Source organism: Mustela erminea, chromosome 7 (genome assembly GCF_009829155.1).
Source record: "Mustela erminea isolate mMusErm1 chromosome 7, mMusErm1.Pri, whole genome shotgun sequence".
NCBI lineage: Eukaryota > Metazoa > Chordata > Mammalia > Carnivora > Mustelidae > Mustela > Mustela erminea.
In genome coordinates, this window is record NC_045620.1 from 18,344,199 (window position 1) to 18,363,461 (window position 19,263).

The following is a 19,263-nucleotide window of genomic DNA, read 5'->3' on the forward strand; positions in this document are numbered from 1 at the left end:
GCTTTTATCGAAAGATGTGGACTTGGGCTCCCCTCCCCACATCCAGAGCACAGGACAGGTGCAGCCCCTTCCAGGCCCAGCCTAGCCCCAGCTCCTGGGGAGGGAGGGAGCCACCCTTACTGAGCTGAGCAGTGAGACGACATCCCACATGGAGTCCCAGTCCTGTAGCCCCAGTCAGGCCGGGGACCTGGCTAACAAAGAGGCAGACACTAGGTTTCCGTTAAGTTGTAGGAATTTATTTTAAATAACCTACAGTTGATTAAAAGGGAATTCATGATAAAAATAGAAGATACTTGAGGAAAGATGTGGGAAATGGACTCTGCACACACACTAAACTAACAATGCCTCTAAAACTAATGATTATAGCAAAAAATGTCTTCACATTAAAATTCTGCTTTTTATGTTTTTTTTCCATTTTTTACACAATTACAAAAGAAAAAAATAAAAGCCCTAAATTCTTGATTATTTTTCCTTTTTTGGACCAAATACTCATTTTCCTCTAAATTATTGACTTGTGGAACTTTTTACACAATAAAATCTTTCAAGTGAAAGACTGGCTTTAAAATGAAAAAGATGGCTATCTGAAGGGTACAGAGAATGCTCAGAACAAAGGATGATGGGAAAATGGTTTCAGTCACTGATTATTTCATTATCCTTAGACTCACTCAACCCCTCGTCCCTCCCCGACCCCAATCTACACGATCTTTAAGATCAAGAAAAAGGTTTAAATATTTTAAAATAATTAAAAAGAAATAAAAATTCACATTTAAAAAGGAACACTCAAGTCAGGAAATATTTTCCCATCATGCTTTTCTGTGAACAGGTGTCTGAACCAAAACACTGCCGATGTCACGACTGCTTCAAGTTTAATGAAAATTGATTCCCATGACAATAGATAGTGACAATTCTCACTAACAGGTGCGCTGGGTTTTTGTTCTACTTAATTTTAAATTCCTGAAATGGGGGAAAGGGGAGGGAGTTTAGGAATTCATTTCTATTAAAATATAGAAGTTATTGCAAAACCCTAACTGTAAAAACGCACCAATATAATCGGACTTCGTATACAGTAGCTAAGAGAATCCAAATGCTTCAGTGAAACAGTGAATTTGCCTGGCAGAACTCTGACAAATTCCCATCCACTTGCTCTCTTGAAAATAAAAACAAAATTCAAAACAAATCATACAGCTAGAATTTTGATATCTGAAATATTTTTAAATAAGTTGTCCATAGGACAACTGGCTCAGCTCTCCCTTATAATATCTCCAGGTTTATCTTTTCTCAAAGATGTTGGTTTGTTAAGACTTGCTGCCTCTCTCCCTCAGGTGTGAGGGTAAGCAAGGCTCACAGTTTATCCATCTTCCCCAAACCACGCTGTTCCTTTTCACAGAACTCTGCCCCTCAAGACTGGCTAGAACTCGTAGTCCTCATCGGCCATGTCGATAGCCCAAGCAAACTTCTCCCGCTGGGTTTTGTTGTAAATTTTCTCAATTGGGACCCCCCACTTCTTGCACCTGCACACAAAGGAGAAAGAGAGGGATTAGTGTCTCAGCAAGCAACAGCCCAGACCCAGGGTAGGGGGTTTGAATGTACCTCCTTCTTCATCCCATCTGGTGAGAATGAATTTTAAGAAGTGTGCCGGACATGTTCTAAGAGCATCATTAGCTCATTTAAATCATGACAGTGACCTCTAAGGTAGATGCTACTTGCTACTACAGATGTCCTAATCAAAGAGGTGCATGTGAAAAAACTAAGAAAGGGTGCCTGGGTGGCTCAGTCGGTAGAGCGTCTGCCTTTGGCTCAGGTCATGATCTCAGGGTCCTGGGATCGAGTCCCACATCGGGCTCCTTGCTCAGCAGGGAGTCTGCTTCTCCCTTTCCCTGCTGCTCTCCCTGCTTGTACTCTCTGTCAAAGAAAGAAAGAGAGAGAGAGATAGAGAGAAAGAGAAAGGAAAGAAAGAAAGAAAGAAAGAAAAAAGAACTGAGAGAGATAATTCAGTAATTTGCTTACATCCTCATGTAGCTGGAGAGCATAGAGCTGAAAACCGAACCCAAGCTGTCTGGCTTGAGTCCATGCTCTTAACCACTGCGCATACTGTCCCTCAAGCTAACCGAACCTCTAGCATCCAACAGGGCAAAAAGAGCAAAAAGGGTGCAACAGCTGGGCGGAACCCCTGGCCCAGAGAAGCACAGAGATGGATTCTTCCACCTAAGCTTAGAACAATTCAGTAAGCGGGACGCCTGGGTGGCTCAGTTGGTTAAGCAGCTGCCTTCGGCTCAGGTCATGATCCCAGCAACCTGGGATCGAGTCCCACATCAGGCTCCTTGCTCCGCAGGGAGCCTGCTTCTCCCTCTGACTCTGCCTTCCACTCTGTCTGCCTGTGTTCGCTCTCGCTCTCTCTTTGACAAATAAATAAATAAAATCTTAAAAAAAAAAAAAAAGAACAATTCAATAAGCATCTTTAAAAAAATAAAAGCCAGTTATTTTGGATGTCATTTTATGACTGTGTGGGATAAGAAGGGATAGAAATAATAGAGAATATATCTGCCTTTGTTATAAGCTTCCTCTCTTTCTGTAGGTTGCTGAGATCTATATTCTCATTTTTGTTTTTTTCTGCTTGTTCCTTTCTGCCTTCACTTGTAAAAAAAAAAAAATTTATTGAAAAGTTTTGTTCAAGTGTAGACAGACTGGCTCTTTTATAGTTTTCCTTTAATGAAGGCTAAGAATTCCTATTCTTGTCCTCAAGTTCCATAAAGGTAGGGGCCGCAACTGGCTTTTAAAAACAGACATAAATACATTCCAAGGTAGTATAGCAATATTATTGACCACTTAGAGCCATTAGGAAGTTCTAGTGCATTTGTAGGATGCATAGTCGAAAGGCAGGGGTTTCCCCAAGTACTTCAAGTGTGAAGTGCAGGAATGGCGTGTGAAGGCCTACAATGCTCTTGAACCCCCCTTCCTCTCCCTCCACCGCCCCGTTACCCTTTACAAGCCAGCAGCAGGAACTCAGGAAGGGCTCAGTACTTACCAAGCCACTGTGATCCTGGGGTCCAGATAATTGAGTTTGGAGGTTCCCAAAGCAATTTGTTTATTCTCTTCTCGGTCTGTGGCCTGAACTTCAAGCTTCATTAACTGCTCCTCCAGTCTCTGCACAGCCTTCTTCTTTGACTCTACCACCCTGGAAGAATAGAAGTCATTCAACCACCAGGCCTAGCCTCTGGAGAAGAACACTACGACCCCACCCTGCCATTGAGGGGCAGCAAAAGCAGGAAAACCCTAAATACAGAGATTTCCAACAGATTCCACTCGGAACCCCTAAAAAGGCTGGGGCCCTGGGGGCCTGATATTGTCCCCATCGTTCTGTTGACCAAGCCCCAGCTCTGCACAATACCAGGTACATACTTCTTGGTCTTTGCATCCTTCAGGACCTTGGCGTCAGCCTTAGCACTTTTCAAGTCTCTCCGGGCATCTGCTAACTGTTCCTTCTTGGCATCAATCTAAACAAGGAAGAACATGAAGGTTTAAGAAAATCAGCCCCAAAAGAAAAAAGACAGGTTCCACCAGAGATGAAACCTACAAGTTGTCTCCACTAGGTAGGCAGGCTGTCAATGGTGTGCCAGGTAACAACCCTCAGCAGTGATTTCTTGAGGCACAGAGTACATGTACAGTGACTGCTGAATTCAACTGCTATTTGGCCATTTATGTTCTTCACTGACCCTTCAAGAAGTAAGTGAAGAAATAAGTATAGGCAGTGACCCAGGCCCTCCTTAATCCAGAAGCTCAGGTTAAGGAATGTGCCGGGACTGGGCATGTGCTAATCTTTCACTCCTAGGACACTTTGGCTTTAGATACCCGGGAGGTCGATATCCTGTGCTAGGGCAGGCTGTGGCCTCCATTCTAAGAATACTACAGGAGGTAACTCTTTTTGAAGTGGAAACAGGATCCTCGCACCTGCTGAACCCAGCTCATTCCTCAGATTCTCCCAGTATTCTGGTAAGCAGCTGAGAGCTTCTCAAGAAAAAAGGATGCACTGAAGGGAATACCCAAGGGACTTAAAAATGGCAACTGAAATACCCAGGAAGCAAATAGCTCAGCCAGTCTGTTCAAACCTATACACGGCATGGCTTGGCTTTGGCATTCTGTTTTTAAAAGAAGAGAGAGCCGAGATGGCAAGGAAACTGTAGTTGTCACTCAGGAAGAGGTCTGAAAACATTTTTAGCTATGGAGCACTTTCTATAACGGAAGAAAACAAGGACAATTTCAGTCTTTCTTGCTTATAGAACCCTTGAAATACCTCTGGAAAACCCAAGTTCTCGGTTCCTTCTTAAGGACAGCAGTAGACACCACCATAAACCAGAGCCTGAACTACTCAGCTCATGCTGCTGGGGGCAGACCCTCAGACGTGCTATTGCCTTGCTAACCTGCGAGGTCAAGGGAACCTCTGAAGAGTAAATAAATATTTGCCTGATTCAACACACACTGGGCTGTTACTCTCAGCCTAGAATTGTCTGTTAGGTATACACAAACAGCCTAAGACTAGAAACAGAGGCCACCATTGTGAGAGAATCATTAAATGCATTTTACTATAAATGGCTTATTTCCAACATCTAAGTTGTCCAAAGTCAAGCTTAAGGAATGGATTTTATACACAAAAGCATCACAGACACCACTAGCCAGATTCTTCTCAGGCTAGAAATGTAACCGACCACAATCTTTTAACCATTTCTGTGGATGCTAAACTGGCAGGCTGTTTCAAATTCTCTCAAAGCATCAAAGACTCCATTGATTCACTTGGCAAACAGGGGCGTGTGTTTGCTTTGTGGGCACACAGGAGAGGGTTCCTGGGCTTGGAGGGCTCGTCTGGCAGGCAGCCTAGGCTGCCCAAACAGTGGTTCCAGAGTAAGATCGACAAAATAACTCCTCATGCTCTAGGGAGGGGTAGCCTGAATTGGGTAAACAGCACCTGAATATTCATGCTTTACATTTCTGGCTTGGAATAGTAACACAGGGAGAGTAAATGATACCAGATGATCATTTAAAAGAGTGGCAGCAAATGGGAGCTGCTAGGAAGGGTGGTCTATAGGGTTCCTGGCCTGCCAACCACATGGTCTAAGGCTCTGAAAGGTCTAGGGATGTATATTAATTTACTCTGCACATGTGCATCCCTTCAGGAAAACCAGATGGCTCCTGCAGGATCAACTGTAGGTTGTGGATATTTTCTGATCCAGATGTACTACTACTACTGGGTATTTATCTTAGAAGAAATTTCAGTAGAAGGAAAAATATGGTGGACCTGAAAATGTGTATGTAGCCTCACTGTATAGTAGCCATTTTTTAAAAAAAAGATTTTATTTATTTATTTGATAGAAGACACAGTGAGAGAGGGAACACAAGCAGGGGGAGTGGGAGATCGAGAAGCAGGCTTCCCGCTGAGCAGGGAGCCCCATGTGGGGCTCGATCCCAAGACCCTGGGATCATGACCTGAGCTGAAGGCAGATGCTTAACAACTGAGCCACCCAGGTGCCCCTATAGTGGCCATTTTTAACTCCATTTGTCCTTGTACAGAATTCTGTGAATGTGGACAGAAAAGAATTGCATCTCTAAATTCACCAACCTCTATCTGAAACTCACCATTTCTTCTTCAATTATCAGTGTGGGCAACAAACCATAGTAACACCAGTAATCCCTAGGACTTCACCACCAACGTATGTATGGTTATCTCCCTATCACTGTAACTGTGGCAGAAACCTTGAAGTATCATTTACACATTCATTACTATGCTTGAAATTTATAGTCATTATCAGACCCAACTTAAGATCTTAATAAGGAAGCACATCACAGACATTGAAATTTATTTGGTAAGTTTATTTCAAGATAATTGGTCCTTTGTAACCCTGTGTGTCTGCTTTAGAGTGAAATATTGCAAATTCTCTTGTGAGTGAGGGCACTAGAACAGGTTATGTAGCCATTGCTAACACAGAAATGCCAACCACCCAATGTTTAGTGCCTTGTAGCTTACAAGCACAGTACCAGGCAGAATCATAGGGAGGAGAGGCACACGAAGGAGGAACAGCATCTACTTGTTTGCATGTCAGTCTCTCCCTCTAGGGCAGCAAGTCTGGCACAAAGCCAGTATTCAACAGATGTTTGATGATGAGCTACATAAAAATATGATTCATGTGGAATGTGTAAAAATAAAAATAGTTGTGCTAGGATAAGGGGGCAATTAAAGATCACTGTTTCATCATCTTTTCAATTTGAAACAATCTAATTTGGAAACAGTTGTATTTCTGGGCCACAGCAAGGAAGTGTAAAGACTCTCTCTATATCCCTTACCTTCATTTATAGTAAAGACAATAATTAGCAGTATTTCAAAGGTACATCAAACTTAGGTTTTCAAAACAGGAAGTAGCCATTGCAGGATTTCTGTTTGCAGAATGGAGATGTCCTAAACTGGGTACCTGATACTCAGTATCTTGATCAGGGGTAACTCCTAGTATATTTCCATTTGTTTATCCTTAGCATGGACCTCTTTCAGAACAGACCTAGAACTGGCCTCATATCCCAGCCCAGAAGGCCTCCTGTTTGCAGACTATCTATCCACAGCAGATGGGGTTCCCGTAATTTTGCTACCCCTCCATCCAGACCTACAGTACCTTAGACTGCAAGTTCATCATTGACTTCTCGAAAGTTTTGGGTGGTGCCCTCTGATGGTTACAAAGAATTGCAACAGCTCGGTTGGCACGGTTGTACGACAGGATCTTTGCTGGGATGTTCTCATCAGCTGTGAAGAAAGAAACAGGAGGGTAAAAGAGTCAGTATGCATACACGAGAACACACAACATGCTTCCCCAGCTCTTCTTTCTCATGACTTTGCCGGCCCTCATCTCGCTCTCATGATCAAGTTCTCCCAAGACACAAAGTCAAAACCCAAGAGTCAAGAGTCAATTTCCATTTGTCTCAAAGGCTGCCTCCCCCACCTAGCCACCCAATATACCCTGAAGAAAACGTGGACAGAAAGGGGACAGAAAGGGTCTGTAGAGAGTAAGACAAAAGGATCACAAAGTTTACATTTTAAAATCACAAAGCAGTTACCTATTTTACAAAGAAAACTTAAAAGCATGAGGAATATTTTACTTAATGTCACATGGCATCCTTTCTCCCACTCTCAAACACCCTTGGATTTTCCAACTCATATTCTAAGGCATCTGACATACTTACAGAGGACAGGGGAATTTAGCAGTGACTGGGCTCTAGAAAGCAAGCTTATGGATCTTGGTTGTGTCTTCTGCACTTAGTTTTTAGGAGAATACTGCCTACTATCTTAAGGGGGAAAATGACAGTAACCTCAGGGGAAGGATGTGCTATTTTACTTTTTAAATAGATCACAAGTAGGCAGAAAGGCAGACAGAAAGAGAGAGGGGGAATCAGGCTCCCTGCTAAGCAGAGCCCGATACTGGGCTCAATCTCAGGACCCTAAGACCCTGACCTGAGCCAAAGGCAGAGGCTTATTAACCCAGTGAGCCACCTAGGCACCCCATGGATGTGCTATTTTATTTTACTTATTTATTTATTTATTTTTAAGATTTTATTTATTTGACAGTCAGAGATCACAAGCAGACAGAGAGGCAGTTGGGGTTGCGGGGGTGGGGAAGCAGGCTCCCTGCTGAACAGAGTGCCCAATGTAGGGCTCCATCCCAGGACCCTGGGATCATGACCTGAGCTGAAGGCAGAGGCTTTAACCCACTGAGCCACCCAGGCGCCCCCGATGTGCTATTTTAAAAAAATAACAATGAGGGGCGCCTGGGTGGCTCAGTGGGTTAGGCCTCTGCCTTCGGCTCAGGTCATGATCTCAGGGTCCTGGGATGGAGCCCCGCATCGGGCTCTCTGCTCAGCAGGAAGCCTGCTTCCTCCTCTCTCTCTCTCTCTCTGCCTGCCTCTCTGCCTACTTGTGATCTCTCTCTGTGTCAAATAAATAAATAAAATCTTTAAAAAAAGCCAAACAAACCATGATAACCTTATTCTCTCCAATTTAATCAAACATCACAGCACCCTGTGAGTTTTCAAGTAACAGACATATAAAACATCAAATGCAGGCATTTTCAGAGCAGACAGAACCCTCCTGTCAGCATTCCATGAACATTAATCTTGAAGGTGGGGTAGGAAGGGGAAAACTGCACTGATTTTACGTTTATACAACTAAGCCTTGGCTCGTTATTAGAGCTGTAGAAGGAAAAGTTTCTAGTCATAAAGTTAAGGAGAAAAAGCAGAATGGATATACGACTTAGCTGAGCAAGGGCAGCAGACCTACCAGGAAGGGTGCAGGCCCATCTGGCCAAGCAGTACTTACGAGCTGTGAGTTCTTTTAGCTGCTGCTGTAGCGTGATGGAGGCATTGTATGTACGGAATACCTTGGCTGTCAAGCCCTCCATGAGATCCTGAAGATGCTTATTTAGAATACCAGTCTGGAGGAGACAAAGCACGAATCGGATATTGGGATTTACGCAAAAGCCATACCACTCCACCCCTTCTGGCAAGCTCTAGGACATTTATGCCAGTGTAATCTCAATTTTGCCAAGTTTATGGCCCTGCCAGTGGGAAGTCATGAGAGAGAGAGAGAAAAGAATTCCAAAATATAGGTTTGCAGGATACCTCTCTATGAAGTACTTTAATCTTAAGCAGGCCAATAAAACAAAGTTATCCTTCCCTATTAAGATTTTCCCTGAGAAGCTATCAGAAATAGGCCTTTAGTCTCCACCCGAGATGGCTGAGCATCCAGCCAAGAGAAGACTGCAAGAGCCAGAAGAGAATAAAAGGCAGGGTTTGTCCACCTGTCTCAGGGCTTTGCCCATGGATTCACTGTGTGCCTACAGGAGGAAGAATGTATAGGATGCCACAGGATCGACTGAAGGTAGAGTCACTGTCACCCCCAGGCAAACCTCTCCTGTAGGAGCTGGTAGTGAGGCTCTGGCTGGGCCCCTCCTTTAACCCACTGCACTCTGTCCACTCACATTGAGTCTATCAAAAAGATCATCCTCAGGCTGTTTGTTCTCCATAAATAGCTGTAAGTTCTTAAAAACCTAAAAGAAAGAAGTAGGACCTGTTATTTAAAAAGCTTTTAGTTTGGAAATAACTGCAGGCTTACAAAAACTTGGAAAATAAAAAAGCCCAAGGCACATTCACATCCTTTACCAGATTCATCAACCATTAACATTTTACACATCATTCACCATCTGCACAGTACATGTTTGCCTCACTTCTCTCTACATGTGTGTGTACACACCTAACTATTTCTTTCGAACCATTTATGGGTACTTGTAGTATATAAAGCCCTTTACCCCTCAATAGCTCCATGTATTTCCTAAAAATTTCTAAGGCTAGAGATACTCCCTTCCATGTGCACAGTATGTATCAGCGTCATCAATTTACATGCATATACACTATAATCTATTGTTCCTATTCCAATTCGGTCAGTTACATAATGATGTCCTCTACCTCCCCAGGATGGAACCCAATCTAAGGTGAGGTATTATATTTAGTTGTCATGTCTTTAACCTTGTTTAGTATGGACCACTGCCACAGCCAGCAGAGCCTGACTGACTGACTAAACATCAGACTGTTAAAGGGCTGGATTATGGAGGCCCAGCACCCTGCTAATCTCTGGTTCAAGTCCAATACTTGGGGGAAAACATGAAGCTGCAGCGCCCTCTTCGGCCCTAGGCTCAGAGATTTGGGGACTAAAGGAATACTGTTCTGCTCAGTCAAGAGGTGGGGAGGGGTTGAAGTAAAGCTACAAACATGACAGATGTGCAACCTGACCAGGGGGTACTGAAACGTGGCTGCATCATTACAATAAGGTGAGTTAAATCTTAAACTGAAGTTTGCCATGAGGGCCAACTCTCTACAGCATGCTCTGTTGAGTATTACTATAGAATATGGCCCCCCATCTCCAGGAAGGTGTAGCACAGGGGGCTAGTGAGGGAGAGGAACTAAAAAGAGGTACCACAGACACCCACCAACACCTCTCCCCTTTCAAAACCATTTTCCTAGTGGCCAGTGAAGTGAAGAGCATACAAAAAGCACTCAAGAAATGCTTCCTGAATGAATGAATGAATGAATGAATGAAAGGAAAAAAAGGCCAGAAAGCACAGGCCACAGTAACTTACTCGTTTCTCAACAGGGACTTTGTTGTAATATCTGATTGAATCCTTTCCAAGGAAGTCAAACTCGACCACGTATTCCTGACCATCCAACTCTGGGTGCAGATTGATATGCTCCACACGAAGCGAGCAGCAACCTACAGTGTCTGCTGTTTCTCCTTCCTCCTTCTCATTGCCTGCTCTCAGAGCAAGCTGTCCAGGGTTAGAGGGAAAAATGAGAACAAATGAAAAAACCTGTATCTCTTGGGTCTCTAGGAAACCCAAATCAGAAGTCTCCAAGCTATCTTTGGAGAAAAAGAGCAACGTCTGCAAGGCATGGGAATTCTGGATTCTAGACCGTTTGCTTCTTCCTCTATAAAATGAAATATGGAGAATCATAGTGATATTATCCTTTCTCAGAAAATCAAGTTTCTCTTTACTCTGTTCTCTCCAATGGGGATGGAGGAAAGGAAGGTTTCTTTGTTTTGTTTTCGTTTTTGTTTTAAATAAAGCAGCACATGAAGGAGTATTCCTATTCTGGGTAATCAAACTCAAGAGTCTCTTTGTGCTTGGCAGTACAAAACTGGGAAAAAACCCAAATCTTCAAAAAAGTACTGACAAACTGATCTCTGCTAGAGAATGGTCCTTCAAACTGTAGTTGTGATACATTAATGCACTGTTTAACCAATTTTAAGGGTTATAACCATCCTTCATTAAAAAACAATAAACAGAATTTAAAATGTCATAATTCACCACTCATAGAAAGGCTAAACATTGTTTTGTGCAACTTTTGTTTCAGTTACACACAAATGCAAATATATTTATGTGTGTTGGGTCGTGATGTAAAAAACAGAATTTTTTTGGTGGCTTCTAGTCAAAGAGAGTTTGAAAATGTCTAACACAAGGCCTGGAGGAGTGAACAACCCCCACATCTTTGACAAGCTGAACATATTAGGTAACTGGACAGGAGGACACTCACCTTGTCGATGAAGTACAGAGCTACAGCTCTCTGCCGGACTTTCATCTCTTTGGACTTCCAGTCTTCTCGATACTGGTTCCGGATCTTGTCCACGCACTTCTTTAGTCGCCGAGCAGTCTCATATTTCTGCCAGTCTTTCTCACCCTGCAAAGACCCAACTCCAAATGTGGATTGCTTAGGGATGACAGAGGAAAAATACACTTTGAATATCCAAGTTCAGAGCTCTGAACCAAAGAGAAGGAACCTGAGCTTAAGCAAGGCAGAAAAAGAAGAGTACTGAAGAGAAACTGTAGAGCATCTAACCTGCTGGGAACTCGGCTGTCCCATTCCACTGTCAAGCCCAGCCGGCTCCTAACTGCTAAGAAAGCTTCTAACTTTCATTCCATAAAATGTTTATGTTCTTGGGAAAAGCCAAATGTCCTAAAAACTGACTTCTGTCAATACAAAGGGTAGAAACATTCCCATTCCCCTATCAGTATCACCACTCTGCTGCAGAGTCTAAGACCCAACAGCAGTTTTCTGCTGGGACTGAATTTCATTAAATCTAACACGACCATTTAGTCTGATGGACTGTCAAGGAAAGCTGAACCGAAGATGACAACACAGAATTACTAAGAACACAAAGACTTCCAGGAACAGTGGTAATTATTCACCATTTTCTAACTTTTGCATTTAGGTATTCTTTATTAGATTGAGTGGAAGTTTTTTTTTTTTGTTTTGTTTTTTTAAACATTAGTGTTTTTGGTACAAGGTTTAAAACTCGACTCTAATGCCGATCAAGTTTTTTTAGAAGGGTGTGAAAAGACTGAATCTAATCAATAGTGACAGATGATTATTTCTGCTACCATGCTGAATGGAAACATTCATAAGCAAGGACTGATAATGTCAAGTGTGAAAGATAAGAAAAGGAAAATAAACAAAAAAACAAAAAAACTTGGGGTGCTTGGGTGGCTCAGTTATTAAGCTTCTGCCTTCGGCTTGGGTCATGATCCCAGCGTCCTAGGACTGAGCCCTACATGCTCAGCGGGGAGCCTGCTTCTCCCTCTCCCACTTCTCCTGCTTGTGTTCCTTCTCTTGCTGTGTCTCCCTCTGTCAAATAAATAAATACAATATTCAAAAACCAAAAAAAAACCCCCCCCAAAACATTAAATCCCAAGAGGGACAGAGAGTATTCTAAGGCCTGTAACAGATTATATGACATGAATAAAGGGATGAAATTTAAGAACCCAAGAATCTCAGGTCTTAATACCCATAACCACAACAAGAAAAAGGGGTAGTGATTTCTAATGACAAATGCCTAGTTCCCACCTGACATGGGACATGGGACATGTGGTTCTTGAAGCATAAGAACTGTGGTCAAGGTATCTAGTCTTCTGGGCATGCAGAAAAGTGGGCTATATGACAGCAAGAAATAACTTCTCCTTCTAGCTCTAACAACGCTCAGAAATGCAAGCTTACCCAGGTGTGCTAAGAATTCATCAGCACTCTCCTACAACTGTGTGTGGCCACGCCGTATGTACTTGTTTGGCTACAAAACAAGAGGTTCAATAACTACTTGTTGTGAGTGGGCGATTTAGCAGTTGGTGATACAACATCTAAGAAGAAATATCTAACTTCTATGTCCTGACAATGGAAAACTGAAAATTTCTCACTGATTTTTCTAAGTACATACTGACATTTAAGAGGGCGAAGGAAAAGGTGTGATACCAGCTGTCCTCATGTGTAAGTCAATAATAAATTTCCATGACAATCATGTCTCTCTCTCACACACACATACACATACAACTAGACAAGAACTAATCTTCAATAGTACAGTCTCCAGCTCAGGAGTAGGCTCTTGGCCATCACTCTAAAGCACACAGGGCTACCAAAACCTGACTCCAAGTCTTCTAAGTCCTGTAGGTTCACATTTGCACAATTCCTTAGTCATGCCACTAGAACAAGTTTTAGGAAAACCCAACAAGTAAGTCATTCACAGAGGATACCACAAGACCAACTTTTCTTTTATAGGCTGGCTGGGCTCTTGACACAAGGATCCAGGGTTCTTTCAAATAAAGACACAGAGAAGAGGGTAGGGGTAGAAGCCATCTTGTCTAGGTCTAGGGGAAGTCTGGCCTCCAGGAAGCATATCTACCCCTGCTGCCTTCAGTTTCTTGAAACAGAATCCAGACAGTTAAATGCACCTCAACAAGTTTTCTTAGACTACTAGAAGATAGAAATACCCATTCCAGTCTTCCAGACAAGGCTGTCATCAAAACCATCTCAGTAAAACAAGGAGACTACTATAGAGGGACTGCCTTTAAGCTCCTCTCATCCTCCCCTAGCCAGTCAAACTTCTGTTTGGATAAGAATCTAATTTGATTTAGTTATACAGGATATTCTTTGGGTGATTTTTTTTTTTCTTTCAACTGGTGGGCTTACCGTATTTTCTGTTTCCAATGTAACTGCTTACTCATTAAGCACAGTGGGTAAATGTGGTGAGGATCTGGATTCAGGATACAAAGTGGGAGATGAGCTAAATCCCATTCTCTAACCCTCTCTCAGAGATCTGTCTTGGGGAATGATGACATTTGCCAATATTCTTAAGTGGCTCTTATCTTCTTTTATTAAGTTTTTTTTTTTTTTTTAAAGTAATCTCTACACCTAATGCTGGGCTCGAACTTAAAACCCTGAGATCAAGTCACAAGCTCCACTGACTGAGTCAGTCAGACGCCCCTTAAGTGGTTCTTTTCACATAGCTGGTGATCCCTATGAGTTTGCCATTCTGTAGAACACCAAAGAAGGGTGACTGGCATTCTGAACTCCAAACATCTATTACTTGAGTCTTTAAACAAAAGACTCAACAAACTGGCCATATATATTAATACCATGTTCAAAGAGAAAATCCAACCAGCTTTTCATATATGCCCATTTAAAAAAAGTTTGTCTTTTTATTGCTGATACACAGAGGTATTTAAATTCTTTTCCAGATATAAGCAGTGCATTTTATTCCACTATTCCATTCTGAATAAATCTTTTAAAAAAAGATTATGTCATACAGATTTAACTGTATAATTTGACCAGTTTTGACAATTTTTTTTTTTAAAGATTTTATTTATTTGTCAGAGAGAAAGGAGCGAGAGTGAGCACAGGCAGACAGAGTGGCAGGCAGAGGCAGAGGGGGAAGCAGGCTCCTTGTCAAGCAAGGAGCCCGATATGGGACTCGATCCCAGGATGCTGGGATCATGACCTGAGCTGAAGGCAGCTGCTTAACCAACTGAGCCACCCAGGCGTCCCAGTTTTGACAATTTATAACCCATGTAACCCACACCCCATCAAGAGTATTTTCTATCATTCGAGAAAGTTCCCTCATGTCCCTTCCCAGTTAATCACCAACTAAACAACCACTGGTCCTTTAATCTGATTTCTACCATCATAGATTGGTTTTGCCTAATTTAGAGTATTATATAAATGGAATTATAGAGTAGAGACTCGTGTGTCTGGGTTTCTCAACACAGTTTTTAGATTCATCCATGTTGGGGTTCCTGGGTGGCTCAGTTAGTTGGGCATCCGACTCTTGATTTAGTTAGGTTCAGGTCATGATCTCACGGTTGTGAGACTTAGCCCTATGTCAGGCTCCACACTCAGTGCAGTCTGCTTGAGATTCTTGCTCTCCCTCACCCACTGCCCCTCCCCCAGCACTCTCTCTGAAATAAAATCTTTAAAAAAAAAAAAAAAAAAGTCATCCATGTTGCTGCATTTATCAATATTCAATGCTTTCAACTGCTGGTATATACAGTGTAATCTGTAAATAACCCTAATGTCTCTGACAAGACCATGTGTTTTTTCTGTTGATGGACCCCTATAATGTTCCAGTTTGAGACCTGCACAAATATAGTACCGCTATAAGCATTCTTGTACATGTCTTTTTGTGGGCCTAAATTTTCAATTTGATTTGGGGCAAAAATATCTAGAACTGGAATTAGTATCTCATTGTGGTTTAATTCTGCATTCCACTGATAATTAATGATATTGAGAACTCCTTCACGTGCTTAATTTATTGGCCATTCCTCTATTTTGTAAATATCTATTCAAATCTCTCGCTTTTTTATGGGGGATGTTTGTCTTTTATTATTGAGTTACAGAATTCTTTGTGTATTCTGGATACAAATTTTCTGTCAAATACACATGCTGCTAATATTCTGTCCCAGTCTGTGTTTAACAGTATCCTCTGTTAAACCTAAGTTTTTTAATTTTAATGAAGTCCACTCGGTCAAAAATTTTTTTATCATAAGTGTTTATTTTGTGTCCTAGGAAATCTACACCAAGGTCTTATAATGTTCTACCCATGATATAATCTAGAAGTTTTAGTGTTTTACTTCTTATACTTTAGAATTTTACAAAAGGAGTCAGTTAGGATTTTTCTTAAAAATATGCATATCTCTTATTTTCTCTAATAAAACACCAAAATCAAGAGCTTCCTAAGGATATAAAGTTTTATAAGTACATTTTCCTTCAGTCTAGCCCTTCAACACCCCGATGGTTAATAAAAAGTTGTAGGTATATACATCTCGGAAACCTCACAGAATTATAAGCTCTAAAGAGAGAAAAGGCAGAAATGGGTCTTTTGCCCTAAGAATATTTTAATAGGATTGAATGCAGTATAACATCAACAACTGATTCTGAAGTTTGTTGTGCTTCATTTGGAAAAAAAAAAAAAAAAAAAGAAGAAAAATTTTGTTTGTAAATTTAAGACTGGTTGAAGAACCTCACTTTTACTAAGGGTTACTTTACAGGTTATGAGACTAGGTAATGTTTCCAACCTTGGCAGTGGGTTGGACTTAGCACTGAGTACCTTAAACAAGCAGTCCTTTTGTAACCTCTAGATCTACGGTTTATCTGGAATCAGCTTTGCTGAAACTACTGGTTTCAAGAGGCTGACTCTGCCATTTTCCTGCAATTTCAGATTCTGTGGGTACCAGCACAGAGTGGAAAAGGAAGGGAATGGAAATACCTGCAAGATGTCTGAACAAAGCAGAACAAATCAGGATGAGCACAGAAAAATGTGAATGAGCTCAGGATAGTCTTCATCTGGAGCACGTGTTCCTATGGCTCTCAAAGGTCCTGATCCTTTCAATCATCTGTGAGGCTATTTGTACTATAACCCCGGCTCCAACTCCCAAGTAGACCAATCCAAGTTGCCAGAAAGGGGGGATATTAAAGGGACACACTTCAGCTGAGCTTTTTTTCTTTTTAAAGATTTATTTTATTTATTTGACAGAGATCACAAGCAGGCAGAGAAGCAGGCAGAGAGAGGAGGAGGAAGCAGGCTCCCAGCTGAGCAGAGAGCCCGATGCAGGGCTCGATCCCAGGACCCCAAGATCATGACCTGAGCTGAAGGCAGAGGCTTTAACCCACTTAGCCACCCAGGCGCCCCCCCCTTTTTAAACCCTTGACTACCCAATTTTTTTTAAGTTGTCAAAAATCTCTAAGTCACATCATGCTTGAGTTAAATTTCTTAATGGAGGAGAGATGGGGTACAATGGTATAATAATATTACATGGGGGAAGTGAGTAAGTAAAATATAGACTGAAAAGCAAGCAAAAGAGTCTTAGAACAGGAGAAGTCTCTGGAGGCTGAGCGGAAAGGTACAGAACAAAGCCTCATGATGGTCGTCTCCCATGTTTTGGACCTAAAGTTCACCAGGAAGTAAAGCCACCAATTACTACCCTTTACTCTCTATAACAAATACTTATCTTTGTAGACTTTTGGGTCAGATCAGGCAAGTGAAATCATGCTTTAATCCTTAAGTTGTTCCAAACATATAGCAATGAAAGTGCTCCAAGCAAGATGGGGAGAGCTAAAGTAAGGGCACCTGTGTCAGCTTGGGCTGAGCTGAGCTAGAAGACTCCTAGGAGAAGGAGCAGAGAAGTGGAGAGCAAAGAGCAAAACGGAATGATACATGGACAAAAACTACCTCCCAGTCGAAAGTTTACAGGTTAAAATACATTCGTTATCTCACTCATAGTCTAAATATCTATACATATATATCCACATTGAGATATAGAATAAAAATAAAATTTTTTTTTTTTTAAGATTTTATTTATTTATTTGACGGAGAGAGATCACAAGCAGGCAGAGAGGCAGGCAGAGAGAAAGGAGGAAGCAGGCTCCCCGCTGAGCAGAGAGCCCGATGTGGGGCTCGATCCCAGGACCCTGAGATCATGACCTGAGCTGAAGGCAGCGGCTTAACCACTGAGCCACCCAGGTGTCCCAAAAATAAAATTTTTTAAAAAAGATTTTATTTATGGATTTGACAGAGAAATCACAAGTAGGTAGAGAGGCAGGCAGAGAGAGAGGGAAGCAGGCTCCCTGCTGAGCAGAGAGCCTGACATGGGCCTTGATCCCAGGACCCTGATCTGACCTGAGGATCATGACCTGAGCTAAAGGCAGAGGTTTAACCCACTGAGCCACCCAGGTGCCCAAAGATACACTCTTTATTGGAGAAAAGATACATTATGAGGATGAAAATAAATTTTTCAGCGAAACAAAGGGAATTTGCCACCTACAGATCCTCACTAAACAGTGAACAGTGTATTGAACAGTGTATTTCAGTAAGAAAAGCAAACCTAGAGGGAAGGTATTAATATAGAAATTAACCAAATATCTCATTCTGACAATGCTAAATGGAGAGAGGATTAAGGTTTTAAGGATGACTGTGGATTTAAAATAAAAAGTAATACTTCCAACAAAAGAAGTACGAGATAGAGACACCTGGGTGGCTCAGTTGGTTGAGCATCCAATTCTTAATTTCAGCTCAGGTCATTAACGTCAGATTCCTGAGACTAAGTCCTATGTCAGGCTCTTTGCTCAGTGAGGAGACTCCTTGAGATTTTTCTCTCTCCCTCTTCCTCTGCCCTTCTTCCCACCTATATCTCTCCCTCCCTTAAAAAAAAAAAAAAAAAGTATGAGGTATAAGTACTAGAAATGATTTATAGGTAATTTACTTGTCTATGTGGCAAATCCAAAAGACAGGGACACTTCTAGAACAAGAGTTCAGCAATGTTGTCAGATACAAAATATTAAGAAAATCAACAGCATTACCACTCTAATAGTAACAGAAATGTAGTAGAAAAAAAGTCACATTCAATATAAACCTAAAAACAATTAAGGGTTCTAAGAAAAAAAGGTTTTAAGAATATGTAAAAGTGGGGTGCCTGGGTGGCTCAGTGGGTTAAAGCCTCTGCCTTCGGCTCAGGTCATGATCCCAGGGTCCTGGGATTAAGCTCCACATAGGGCTCTCTGCTCAGAAGGGAGCCTGCCTCCCCACCCCCCCCTCTGCCTGCCTCTTCCTACTTGTGATCTCTGTCAAATAAATAAATAAAATCTTAAAAAAAAAAAAAAAAGAATAATGTAAAACTATGGAGAAAATTATAAAGCAATACTAGACGGTGTACTCTTAAGACATGAATTAATGGAGAAGCATAACACGTTCACAGAGTGGAAGACTCAATGTTGTCAAAACTTCCCCATTAACCCCATAAGTTCAATACAATAAAAATCTCAGTAGTCTTCATTAGAATGTGACAAATTTATCACAAAATGAATGCAAAACAGCAGAGAGCCAAGAACAGCCAAGACAATTCTGAAGAGTAAGATGAAGGAAACCTGTCCTAGTTGGTAAAGCTAGAACAGTTAGGAGAGTATGCCACTGATGAAGAAATAAACAGGACAGAGAGCCCACAAACAGACCGACATATACGTAGAAATTTGATATATAAACAAGGAGGGTAATGTAACTAAATAGTTCGGAAAAACTGGTTATTCATTTGGAAAAAAATATATTATACTACACCTCATACTATACACAAAAATATATTCTAGTTGATCAAATATCCAAATGCACAAAGCAGAACTTCGGCAAAGATATGGAAGACAGAAACGTGTGCACTATTGGGGGAATGGTGGTGGTGTAAACTGATTGGGCACTTTAGAGAACAATTTAAAAATATCTAATGAAGGGGCGCCTGGGTGGCTCAGTGGGTTAAAGCCTCTGCCTTTGGCTCAGGTCATGATCCCAGGGTCCTGGGATCAAGCCCTGCATTGGGTTCTGCTCAGTGGGGAGTTTGCTTCCCCTCCCCCACTCCCCCGCCTCTCTGCCTGCTTGTG

The 19,263-nt window shown here is 41.8% G+C and overlaps 1 protein-coding gene across 1 annotated transcript in view; it reads right to left on the reverse strand.

Annotated features, from left to right (window-relative positions):
• Window positions 1-403: 403 nt before the first annotated feature.
• Window positions 404-19,263, reverse strand: part of TOP1 (DNA topoisomerase I) — a 96,367-nt gene continuing 77,507 nt past the window's right edge. Inside the window, exons 14-21 of the mRNA XM_032350668.1 lie at window positions 11,116-11,259; window positions 10,164-10,349; window positions 9,009-9,077; window positions 8,348-8,462; window positions 6,654-6,781; window positions 3,400-3,494; window positions 3,026-3,175; window positions 404-1,511 (exon numbers count right to left, since the gene is read on the reverse strand). Of these exons, the coding sequence (XP_032206559.1) occupies window positions 1,409-1,511; window positions 3,026-3,175; window positions 3,400-3,494; window positions 6,654-6,781; window positions 8,348-8,462; window positions 9,009-9,077; window positions 10,164-10,349; window positions 11,116-11,259 (990 nt within the window). The 3' untranslated portion in view covers window positions 404-1,408. The remainder of the gene's footprint in view (window positions 1,512-3,025; window positions 3,176-3,399; window positions 3,495-6,653; window positions 6,782-8,347; window positions 8,463-9,008; window positions 9,078-10,163; window positions 10,350-11,115; window positions 11,260-19,263) is intronic.